The sequence below is a fragment of the Scyliorhinus canicula genome, chromosome 19, assembly GCF_902713615.1.
Source record: "Scyliorhinus canicula chromosome 19, sScyCan1.1, whole genome shotgun sequence".
Classification (NCBI taxonomy): domain Eukaryota; kingdom Metazoa; phylum Chordata; class Chondrichthyes; order Carcharhiniformes; family Scyliorhinidae; genus Scyliorhinus; species Scyliorhinus canicula.
The window spans coordinates 76249039-76262183 of NC_052164.1; the positions used below are offsets into that span (position 1 = coordinate 76249039).

General features: G+C 44.2%; 1 protein-coding gene across 5 annotated transcripts in view; it reads left to right on the forward strand.

Annotated features, from left to right (window-relative positions):
• LOC119954114 (opioid-binding protein/cell adhesion molecule-like) overlaps nt 1–13145 on the forward strand; it is a 1170645-nt gene that overhangs the window by 489320 nt on the left and 668180 nt on the right. For all 5 annotated transcript variants that reach the window (XM_038779012.1, XM_038779011.1, XM_038779013.1 and 2 more), the window contains one exon: nt 12060–12291. In XM_038779012.1, the coding sequence (XP_038634940.1) occupies nt 12207–12291 (85 nt within the window). In that variant the 5' untranslated portion in view covers nt 12060–12206. The remainder of the gene's footprint in view (nt 1–12059; nt 12292–13145) is intronic.

Sequence of the window (13145 nt, forward strand, 5' to 3'; positions counted from 1 at the left end):
GGATCTAGCGGACCTCTAATTGTTGTCTCTGCTAGATGTTCCTGCCTCCACCTGATATACATCAGCAACTGTGGTGCTCACTAGATGGTGCCCCAGAAGCTGTCCACTAATATCGCCCACCAAGGTGTGGGTGACAGCTGTGACATCTCGAGTGTGGCATCCCCGGAGCTCTCCTCCAAGGTGTTCTATTGGGTGTGGGTGTCAGTGCAAGGGTGACATAGGGAACGCTGCCCGGGGGCCCAAGTCAACTTAACCGTGTGGCTCGGTGGAGGCTGTTGAGCTTCTTACAAGACTGGAGTGTGGTCCTCCCCATCAAGCTCCATGTGCTGACAGCCTTTGCTATTGCCTCCCAGGCAGTACTGGCTGACCTGTGGCTGACCCTTCGACCTCCTTGGGGGAACATCATGTCCCACCTTGACTCCACCATGCCCAACAGTAGGACCACATCGGCATCTCCAAAATGTGGAGTTAGTTTGTGCAGCGACATTGTTGCGAGCTGTCTGGGTTGCTTGGAGGGAGCGAATTATGTGCTTGCTCTTCCTCGTTTGTGGGGAGTTGATGGGCGCGGTCCAGGTGAATCAGCGGGAGGGACAGCCATTGCCACCGTAAAGCCCGTGGGGGGGGGGGTCATTACCAGCCTTAATCGACATTCGATACTGATGTGTTGGGTAAGCTGGGTCTACGTGGACTGTGTTTGATGCAGTGTAGAGAGGGAGTTAAAGAAATGCAACACAATTTTATTGATCAACTAACTATATTACATGCTTAACTGTGGGTTGACACTATGCTGACTTGACTGGAGACCTGAGGCTAATCTGACCAGACTAACTGACTACCACATGTGGTTTGTTCTAGTTGCTGCTCACGAGCTCTGACTGTCTCAGAGGCTGGATCCTGAGAGTGTGGGAAAACTGGTGCCCTCTGGCTTTATAGTGGTCGTGTCCTGTCTGGTGATTGGCTGCTGTGTTCTGTGTGCTCACTGGTCACCCTGTGTGTTAATCACTGCCTGTCTGCACTCCATCATATACCTGGATGTATATTATGACAGATACCGCTTGCCATCTTGCCGAGTCGGCCATCGGGGAGCACCTGGCAAGTCACGCTCGCTACAGCACTGTCCCGTTAGATCGCGCCCATATAAATTAGCCAGGTATCGTTGCAGCTAAATGGAAGCCGATAATTCACAAAAAGCAGAGATCATCTAAAAACAGTTAATTTGCCAGCAAAGCAAGTTACTGCATCCACTGCTGAATGATTAACTATCCCGTGGACCTTGCAGAATACGAGCTCCCCTGATAAGATGGCGGGGGACCTTTAACAATGTCTGGCTAAATATAGTCGGCCAGTAAGGCACTGGCTAGTGAAGACCCAGCAGGGAGCTACTGGAGCTGTATATAGTAGTTAAATAAAATTAAGTTTTATTTTCTGGAAATTCAGCGTGGGCTCTGAACTGGACTGGCAGCAACATGGCAGTCAATTTACGAAGAATCGATTAAAACTTGGAACGATGTGCTGCAATGGCCGGAAACGCAAGGCAATTAATTGAGTATGGAACAGCTATGATTCAGTTTTTAATTGGGTGAATTATAATTGCCTGGAGAGATGTAATTTTTTTCATCAGAGCCATAAAATGTTCACGAGAGGATACGTGCTTTGGTTATTTTTTAATGGAAGACGGATGCCCTATATCTGTTATTTAGCAAAAAATATATGGCCTCTTTCCACCTTTGTATATTATCCTCACGGGACACATGGGCGGGATTCGCCTGCAATTGGCGGGATGGCCTGATGTCGGCGCGCCACGAACGGCATGAACCACTCCGGGGGGGAACAGTGGCCTGGCCCACAATAGGGACCCAGTGATCTGTGGGCGGGCCTGTGCCATGGGGGCACTCTTTCCTCACTGGCCTCTGTAGGGCTCCTCCATGGCCGGCAAGGAAAAGAATCCCCCTGCACATGTGCAGGAACACAACCGGCCGGTCTGCGCTTGCGCGGAACCATGCCGGCGGTTCTGCGCTTGCGCCAACTCGCGCCGGCCCTTTGTAGCCGGTCGGCATAGCGCCAACCCCTCCGCCGCCGGGCTAGCCCCCAGAAGTGCGGAGGATTCCGCACCTTATGGTCGGCTCCTTGCCGGAGTGGTTTTGTGCCGTTCTTGGCGCTGGCGTCGGGAAATCCGGCCAGTTGCGGGAGAATCCCGCCTTATATTAGCAGCATATTTAGAAGGAGATTCAGGGAACAGCATCTGTGGAAGCCACTGCTGTTTTTGGCTGCATGGTGCATTTTTATTGCAGGCTGCAATGCAGCCATTGGGGCATAACGTTCTAACTACTTGGCCTGGTGACTCAGAACAAAACTCTGTGACAGAGTCAACACTATGGTTTTGTGGTAGCATTGAAGGGTCTGGGTGAAAACCCCACCAGGATTTGAACACAATCTATGCTGACACGCCCAGCATTATACTGAGGGAGTGCTGCACTGTCAGAGGCGTCCACTTTAGGTGAGGCTGTAAAACAGGACTTTGCGTGTTTACTCAGGTGAGTGTGAAGACATCCTGTGCTACTATTTTGAAGAAGAACAGGGATGTTCTGCCAGCTGGACTGGCCAATATATACACATGCCTCAATCAACATTTAAAATCAGAGGACCCATGATCAGCCACGATCATATTGAATGGCGTAGCAAGTACGAGGAGCTGAATTGCTGACTCCTGCTCCCGGACTCCCTCCTTGTGTTGATTTGGTTTGAGTGATATAGCTGTGCCCAAATTGCTGCCAAATCTCCTATATCCCAACACCTTAGGATTACTTCACCGCCTGCAAAGCACTTTGGGGCATCCGGGTAATTATGACTGTTAGAAAGTACACATCTGTAAATGGCAGGGGGATTGTACCAACAGGGTGTGCACAGCTTGGTTCTGATACAGCCTGACTGACGTACATTGCTCCTCCAAAAATACATGTCTAAGGGGGAGAATTATAAATTGGGAACCTTTTGGCTTAATACCAAAAAATAGCAATGCTGACATCATGTAACATGACTGGTGTGTTGGGTATGCTGGTCTGTGATGACTGCGTTTACCAGAGCAGTGAGAGAGACAGGCTACCAAACTTGTAGAAGTACAACTCTATTTTATTTAACTATGAGCTGTTAAACAGACCTTGCACAGTGGGTCGACACTATGTTTAGGTTGCCTGAAGACTATGGCTAACCTGACCAGACTATACTGCTAGCACATGGTAGATATTCATGCTACTGTCTGCGGGCTCGGCTGTCTCAGAGGCTGCATCCCGAATGAGCGGGAAAACTAGTGCCCTCTGGGCTTTATAGTGACCGTGCCATGTCTGGTGATTGGTCTGCTGTGTTCTGTGTGTTGATTGGTCTTTCAGTGTGTCAGTCAGTGTGTGCCTATGCAACCATCATATACTTGTGTGTATATTATGACAATGACCAAATAACTACTGTTTATATTTCACCAGAGATCATCTCAAATATTAAGAGTAGAAATTTTACATTACACTCTGTGGAAAAATATAACTTAGCAATCTTAGATGCCCACTTAGGTCAGTAAAGGTCAATGTGAACACAGAGAACTGAACAGAAATTTAAATTATCTAAGCGCATCAAACTTTAATGAAATTAACACAAAAAGCAAGTGTTTCTAATGTCAGTCAAAAAAACAGAGCAGAAATTTGATGAGGGAATGAACAGGGGCAAATCGAACTCTCAACAATCAAAAACGTTAGTGTTGCATATCAAGCAGTATATTCTGAATACCCAAGCCTGTTTGGTGGGCACATTTGGATAATATACTGAAATAGCAATAAATATTTTGTTGCTCGAGATATTGGAATGTTTTATTCAAATGGCCCAGAACTTTGTGGGCAGCACAGTAGCACAAGTGGGCTAGCACTGTGGCTTCACAGCGCCAGGGTCTAGGTTTGATTCCCCACTGGGTCACTGTCTGTGCGGAGTCTGCACATTCTCCCCGTGTCTGCGTGGGTTTCCTCCGGGTGCTCCGGTTTCCTCCCACAGTCCAAAGACGTGCAGGTTAGGTGGATTAGCCATGATAAATTGCCCTTAGGACCAAAAAGGTTAGGAGGGGTTATTGGGTTGCGGGGATAGAGTGGGCGAGGACTTAAGTGTGTCGGTGTAGACTCGATGTGTCATGGCCTCCTTCTGCACTGTATGTTCTATGTTCTTATGTTCTTATGTTCTTATGTTCTAATCTCCTGGAGCGGATGATACCTTACATTTTGCCCTGTTCGTTAGAAATTTTCCATTGAATCCCTACAGTGCAGAAGGTGGCCCTTTGGACCATTGAGTCTACACCGACCCTCATAAACAGCAACCGATCTAGGCCCATTCGCCTGACCTATCCCCTTAACCCCACCTAACCAGCACATCTTTGGACAGTGGGAGGAAAACAGAGTACCCGGAGGAATCCCATACAGACACGGGGGAGAACACGCAAACAGACAGTGATCTAAGGCTGGAATTGAACCAGGGTCCTGGTGCTGTAAGGCACCAGTGCTAACCGCTGTGTTGCCATTTGCCTTGCAGCCAGAAAAATATATTTCAGTATAAATTACTGGAAGTGCAAACTATCAAAAAGGCATTTGGGATCTTGGTGAATAATGGATCTGCAGTCTATTTGTTTAATGATTGGAATTATAGAATAGAAGTAAAAGACACACAGGAATGACGGAGAAGCAAATGGGGCAAATTAGAGTCAAATTAGGGCTGGAAATAGAATGACAGAGACAGAATGATTAGATTAAGAAGGAGAGGGAATAGAAAAGACAAAAGGAATGTAGTATTTTTCACTTCAGAAATCTCTATGACCAATTCATTACCTGCAGGAATGAAACTCTGCAATTTCTGGGTTGGAGAGGTTAAATTGCATTTCCAAGAGCATAAATCTCGCCAGTAAAAGTATCCTTATGCAGTTAAATGACAGCCCTAACTTTCTACAGTGAGTTGAATCCATTTTTAAGGAGTGCAAATGCAGAAATGTCTTGACAATAGTGAGGTTGGCGCTAAGCTGTCACCTTTTGCAAGATTTTAACACCGGTGGCAAACGTCCAGAGGTTTGTGGAAATCCACAACTCTTGGGAGATTGCATAATTGCCACAACTATGTGGGCGACACGGTGGCGCAGTGGTTAGCACTGCTGCCTCATGAAGCCAAAGATCGGGTCTGATCCCGGATCACTGTCCGTGTGAAGTTGCATTTTTTCCCCTTGTCTGCATGAGCCTCACTCCCACCTCCCAAAGATGTGCAGGGTAGGTGGATCGGCCACTCTAATTTCCCCTTATTGGAAAAAAGGAATGGGTACTCGAAATAAAAAAAAATCAGTGCCACAATAATTTGGGCATTAAGCTTGCCATTTGTTGCCAACAGCTTCTGGACCAGTGCACTGATGATTTTCTATAGTATGTGGACAAACATGCATTATTGCAGGGCAGCACGGTGGCACTGTGGTAGCACTGCAGTCTCACGGCGCCGAGGTCCCAGGTTCGATCCTGGCTCCGGGTCACTGTCCGTGTGGAGTTTGCACATTCTCCCCGTGTTTGCGTGGGTTTCACCCCACAACCCAAAGATGTGCAAGGTAGGTGAATTGAACATGCTAAATTGCCCCTTAATTTGAAAAAATTAATTGGGTACTCTAAATTTGAAGAAAAAAAATATGCACTATTGCCACAGTTCTTTGAAAAACAGGGTGGAACACAACTCTGAACCAAAGACATAATCAAAAGGAACGGATAAATCTAGAGCAGCTCCTGATAAAAATAATGGACATGATGTGAAACCTGATGCAATGCTTACCACTCCGAACTTAACTGAGGCAGCAGAGTTACTTCAAGGGGGGACAGACTTTGTTTTTGAGGGACAGAAGGTCACCAAACTGACAGCAGTTATGAATTCAAATGTTAATGAAACGTATATCTGTATTGAGGAAAAGAAGGAAACAGGAGTACTTTCAAAGCGATATATATTTGAGAAGGAGAACTCTTTCGGGCCACGAGGACAGAGCAAGACTTTGGTGCTCATTGGAAGGTTAATTCAAGCAGCTGGCACTGGCATGAGGTTTCAAATGGCCTCCGGTATTGTACGATTCTATGAATGCCCTGCAAAATCGTATGTGGAACAAAATAAGTTTGATTAGAAAGTCTGCCAAGAGAAAAAAGCACTCTAGTCATATGGGGATTAAGGTAGAAATATCACAGTGACGTAAGCATGGGCTAGTCATGTCCAATAGTGCAGATGTTTTAGCAAGAAACATATAAAGCAGCTTAAACAAGTGGATTATAATGCTGTGTTGCCTGATGGCTTTAAATATATAATTGAGAATGGATTATGTTTGTGGATGGTTGGTTATGGAAAATGAATTCCTTGGTGGTATTGAATTAGATAATTATTCAGCAAAAGCTATACTGACTGAAATTGCGAATTTGTTTAGGGACGAGGCTTAATGGATGAATGGAAAATTAAATAGTAGCATTTTTCTCTGACTGAAACACCTTTGAGCTGCAGAAAATCGCTGCACCGCATTTTTATTGCTTTAAAATGTGAATCACTTGCACCTCTTCTCCTGTGAAAACAATGCAAGCATCACCTTGAATCTGTTCATTGATCAAGTTATTTTTTGTTTATTAAGTGGTCTAGACTGAGCACAGATGTCTAGAGCACAGAACTGCAGATGTCTACAATAGAGGACAGTCTTCATACTGTGGATATTTGGGCTCAGCAACCCCTGGGCCCTGACAGTTGAGCTCAACAGTTATTACAGTTTCAATGTGGCCTTCAATAATAATAATACTCACTTATTGTCACAAGTAGGCTTCAATGAAGTTACTGTGAAAAGCCCCTAGTCGCCACATTCCAGCGCCTGTTCGGGGAGGTCGGTATGGGAATTGAACCCGCACTGCTGGCATTATTCTGCATTTCAAGCCAGCTGTTCAGCCCACTGTGCTAAACCAGCCCCTCAAATGGTTTTCCACTGCAAAAGGGGAGTCTCATGAGTGTAGCCATCTCAACTAAACTTTGCTTAGCTCGGAAGAACTGGCATGCAGAAAGATAGACTTTGTGGTTGATGTTCAAATGCTGTGTTGGACCCTCCTCAGCAGAACCCCTAAAGTCTTATATTGAGGCTGCTCTAACAACCTTTGGACAGTGGGAGGAAACCAGAGTGCCCGGAGGGAACCCACGCAGACACGGGGAAAACATGCAAACAGACAGTGATCTAAGGCTGGAATCGAACCAGAGTCCCTGACGCTGTAAGGCACCAGTGCTAACCACTGTGTTGCCATTTGCCTTCCAGCCAATTTCAGTACAAATTACTGGAAGTGCAAACTATCAAAAGGCATTTGGGATCTTGGTGAACAATTGGATCTGCAGTCTATTGTTTAATTAATGAAATTATAAATAGAAGGGAAAAGACTCACATTTTGGGAACCAGAGCTGAAACAACACAAATACATAAATATCAAAGCAGGTTGAATCTTTGAATGTTTGAATATAAGTAGCAATGGGCAGATTTTTCATTTTCAATGCAGAGTGTGGCAGCGATGGGGGAAAATGGTGCTGAAGCTAACAGCCCCAAATGGCGGCTTTCTCTGTCATACTGAGGAACTATGAGTGAAAGAAAATCCAAGGGGTGGGTCACACTGGACCCTGCCAGCAACATCGCCTTTATAAAGGATGCCCCAATGCAAAAAAGTAAAAATAGAACACTGCCCATCCCAAAGCATCCATTGATGCCCTCACTACAGCACTGTCCCCTGGCACTGCCCAGACATGACCCTCTTCATTTGAGTGAAGCACTCGCCTGAGCTTCTCTGCCAGATGCCTCCCGTGAGAGAGCGGAGAGTAGGGGATGAGGTGGGAATGATCAGGCCTGGCCTCCTGACAGATGGATTTACATTTATTCTAGTGAGGTTCCCGGCATTGAAGGTGGAGAATCCTATTATGTCACTGGAGGAGGAACGGTTGACAATCGCGATGGAAAGTCCCGTCGACGTGTATCGTGTTTGGGTCTCTGACGAGACTTTATGCTCCCATCGCCATTCACGCCCGCTGTGAATGGAAACGTAAGATCCCGATCAATATTACAGACAATGAACCCAAACTGTGCTCCAAAGGAACAATCCAACAACATATACAGCTGCCCTGAACATTTGTGTACATCTTGAGTGCTCTTGACTTAATGACGAAGGCGCAGCTCACATTCAAGCACCTTTTGTAGTATTGATTTAGCCACAATTCTGATAGGCAAGTGGAGGATGTCACTTACATCCCTACCAAACACATTGTCCTCCATGGAGTTGGACAGTATGGAGTCCAGGAACCGTGCTGGATGTTGTATTCAATTGTTCAATATTATATATGCTTGTTGACTGTTTTCTGTACTGTGTGCTTTTAGTCAGGTCTGTGGGTGTAGTGACAGAGAAAGAGAAACTGAAATCAAACAGAAGTTTGAGAAGGCAGACATTAAAATATCTTTGCAATAACGTCCTGTTCACACAGAATCTGGTGAGTGTCATCTCTGCGTATCTTCAAGGCACAAACCACAATAATGACAGCAATAGTACGAGAGTCAGCTATACTTAAGAAAGGATGTGAGGAACATACACATTGTTAATTAAATCTTGTCAAGTTGAGCAACAAATAATGGAGGAGCTGAAGCTCTGACAGAACAGTTAAAGTATGAAGGAAGCTAATTGCTACTCAAGGCACTTGTCTAGGACCACTCAAGGGGCTATAGTTTATTTTCAATAAATATTCCACTAGTTTGAAGGTTTCTATCTTTCAGCTTCTCATAGAAACATCTTCAACTTTTCAGTCATACGCGTTAGTTATATAGTGGGTGGCATGCTGGCACAGTGGTTAGCACTGATGCCTCATGCCTCCAAGGACCTGGGTTCTATCGCGGCCCCGGGTCACTGTCCGTGTGGAGTTCGCACATTCTCCCCATGTCTGCATGGGTCTCAGCCCACAACCCAAAGATGTGCAGGCTAAGTTGATTGGCCACGCTAAATTGCCCCTTAATTAGGTACACTAAAATTTATTTTGAAAACGTTAGTTATATAGTTGCGATGTGAAAGCCAACTTGTGCTTAAAATTGCCCAGCACTTCAACTAATCCAGAACGAATTGGGAGTGGAATGCCAAGTGAAGACTGGAAGAAATGATTTATTCTTTCATTTCTGATTGCTAAATTCAAGAACCAATTCTAAACACACAAGCTATATAATTGCTTTAAAGTTGAGGTGCATGAATCATAACTGTGTAGAAAATATAAGTTCACAATGTAATTGATACAGTTTTGCAAGGATCAGATGTTAGGATAAATGTTGAGTGAGAGTGATAATGGCAGAGAGAAAGCTGACAGCTGTGCCCCAGGGAAAACATTGCTTCATTGACAGCCCTGGTTCTCTGATCTCTGCGGGCAGTTTTACCATGTTTATTTACACAAGGTTATGTGGTTTCAATGGCTTTGTGGGTTTTTTTTCATCATACTTTAAAGGACCTGGATCATTGACACTTTTTATTGCCTTGAGTGAAATGACTCCTTTTTTTTAACATAGTGGGAAGTAAGGTAAGGAAGTCACCATAGTCTCAGATGACGATCGGCTTCCTTCCCCTTTTGAGGGGACTGGTGGTGATTTAACCTGAGGATCACCACACCTCGGGTGAGGGACAAGGTTGAGACATGGGAAATAGAGAATAAATGAATCACATTTTTAAATCTCTTTTTGACACATTGTAACTGTCATTATATATTGTTTCTGTGCAGTAAATAGTAGGTCAGTGCCATAATGGAAGTGCCATAATTTGCCATAGTGGCTGTGAGGGTGTGGGGGTGGGGGAGTGGCATACCTTGGCAGTGTCTATGGGGATGGGGGACAGGTATAGTTTGGCATTGTAGGCATGAGGGGTCATGGGGGTGTTGGGTGGGGAAGCACTGCTGACATAGGGGACATAAGGAACCATGGGCAGTGGTCGGAGGGACACAGCTGGGCAATAGGGGAATGAGCATGAGGGCCAGAGGTGTAGGGTGAAGAAACATGGCTTGGTATTGGGGCCATGGAGTGCCATGGGGATGGGTAGAGTGTCCAGAGTGGGGTGCTGGCTGGAAATGGCTTGGCATTGACAGCATGAAGTGCCATGGATGGGTTATGAGTGTTGTCTGCGGTGAGGGATGGAGTGTTTTTATTTTAACTAGGACAAAGTCCACAGCACCAAAATTAGCCTTTTAAACAGGCCACCTCTGCCCCGGACAGCCCTGAGGCTGCCTCAGAACTTCTTCCCAGTCAGCAGCCGATACTTTCTACTGAGGTACGCGGGCTAAGCTGGGAATTACCCCGACTCCCGCTAACCACCTCAAGGATAAAATTTCATGCCACTGTTACCTGTTTTACACAATCTCATAAAGTCACTATCTACTCCAATGAGTCTGATATGTGCACAAATGCATGTCAATATAAATTAACAGAAGATTTTGTCTTTCAAAATTGCCTTACGTGCCTCCAAGAGTTTGAGTTGAAAAATCAGATGTCCCACAGTGAGTATGCCATTCAGTAGCAGTGACATCAACTGTTGAAATCAGAACTTTATAGGTACATTTAAGGGGAAACTGGGAAATCATTTGAGGGAGATGGGTATAGATGGTTACAATGATGGCTTTAGATGAGGGGAAACAAGAGAAGGTTTAAGTGGAGCATGTGCACCAGCATGAATTGTTGGGCTGAATGGTCTGTCTCTGTAATCTTTATTCCTTTGTAATACTAGTATGCAGTCCTATGTGATTAACCTGCTCATAAAATAGTTAGCTCAGCTTTGTAATTTAAAAAAATTCTATGTGCCTTCTCCTCAGCGTCACGCATATCCCTGGTGTCTTCCATTCCTTATTGTCTCATGATAATGGCGGGAGTCTCCGACTGCTGCGATTCACTTTTCCCACCGGCAGGGCACCCCTGCCCACGGGTTTCTTGGGCGTCGTGGATGGTTTTAATGGGAAGTCCCGTAGATAAGCGACGGGAAGAGAGAGTCCCACTGCCAGCGAACGGCATGCCACCAAGAAACACGCGGCTGGGAAAGTGGAGAATCCAACCCAATATAGTTTACCATTTAACCATTTCCTGTTTCAATTTGAGCACTTGACACGTCATTTTATTTCTTGATTTTTTTGGTCTGGTTTCTTCTCCTGCATACCCTCCCTTGCCCCCAGGTTGTTCATTTTTAAAAGGTACCTTGTTTATTGATTCAGATTTTGGACCGCTCTCTCCACAATTTGTCCAGGATAATCTGTTACAAACCTCACTTATGATTTCCGTGATGCTATTAAGCTCTGGCAGGAATCGTTACACCAAAATATCCGGTAAATATAACGGAGGAGATTTAACGGTGGTCACTATTACTTTCTTTTCACAAATCAAACCGCAGATTCAAGTCTGTGCAGATGTGCAGTTCAACACTAAAAATCCAGAAGTTACAGATGTGCCGCTTGCCATAAGCTGCAAGAACATGGCGGCTTTTCCCTGGATCCCATTCATACATATTGAATGCCATGAAATCCATAGATTTTACATGAAAAATAGAGACTAAACTTGCTACGTAAATTTAGGAATTGTCCTTTCAATTAATATTTTTTTGATCGAGTGATAATTCTAAATTACTGCCAAATAATATCTCTGAATGGCGCTGAAAAAATAGCTTTTCCAAGTCTGAAGTCTCATTCCATCAGATTTTAATTATTGTTGGAGATTTCACAAGACAATTTTTGATTACTTTTTCTTTCCTTTTCTTCCCTCTCCAAGCAATCTTTCTTTCCTCTCCTCATTGATATTGAGTGAAGTATTCTAATTTCCTACATAATACGACACATTGGAGAAACCAAAACCTCAACTGGAGGTCTTGTATAGCTTCATATCAAGGTTCCTTTTGCTGTTATTGTCATCATTCAGGAGACGATAAAGATTGTTGTAAATAGCGTTTTATTTTTATTGTTCACATGTCTTCACATTCTGATGTTGCACTTCTTTTCTGATCTCACTTCAGGTGCTCTATTGACAGTGGCGTGACACGAGTGGCATGGTTGAATCGCTCTAGCATACTCTATGCAGGAAGGATAAGTGGTCGCTGGCCCTCGGGTAGTTATTGTGACTAACAGCCGAACAGAATACAGCATTCAGATAGTGCGTGTGGATGTGTACGACGAAGGCCCATACACATGTTCAGTTCAAACTCACAAACCATCCAAGGACATCGCGGGTGCATATAATCGTACAAGGTATGGTCCAATTGTACCTTTTTGTGCAACTGAGCGGAAAAAATAGCAATGCAGAATTCAATAGCAATTATCCCATTTAAAAATGTTTTAAAAAAACTCTTGAAATTAGTTCAGTGAGTCAGCATCTGAATAGGTTTCTTTTTAAAAAGGATTAAAATAGACACCTTGAATTGTGTACTGATTTTACTAAGTATAATAAAACTGTCATTCCCCCTTGCAAGTATTTTTTTTCTGCTGAACAAATAAATTCAACTAGTTTTTAATTTTAATCGGTGAGATGAATGTTGCCAAATACCATGCAGAACCTTTATTTCAGAAGAATGCATTTTTAAATGAAAGTTTTAACCTTTCTTGACAGTTTTGTATCACACTAGAGAAGTGTTAAAAAAGTTTGAGGCTAAACCTGATTGGAGATTTAAAGGTTTCTTATGTAAATTTGTATTCTAATGGTTTCTTACTTTTTTGCAACAAATGGTTTATTGTTGATACTAGCCAATGCACACTAGTCAGTGCGCCAATGGACTCTCCCTGACCACTTATTCGCAGGGCTATGTCATCATAAGACAGTGTTGGATGGGACAGGAATGTCCAGTGCTTTATCTGGTGTAAAGTTCCAACCGTACTTGATGTGCCATCTTGAATCAATCAGCGCAGTGGGCGGTTGTACTATAGTTTACCTCAGAAACCCATTGCTAGAAATGGGAAAACTCAGCCAGGACTCCTGTCCTTGATTGCTTTTCAGTTTGCCAAGTGCACATTTATATATGTTGTGCAAGACAGGATCGAGCTCGGCTTTTGATTTCCTGTCACATTTGAACAGTCAGCTGACTAACATATCACAACTCAGACAATAG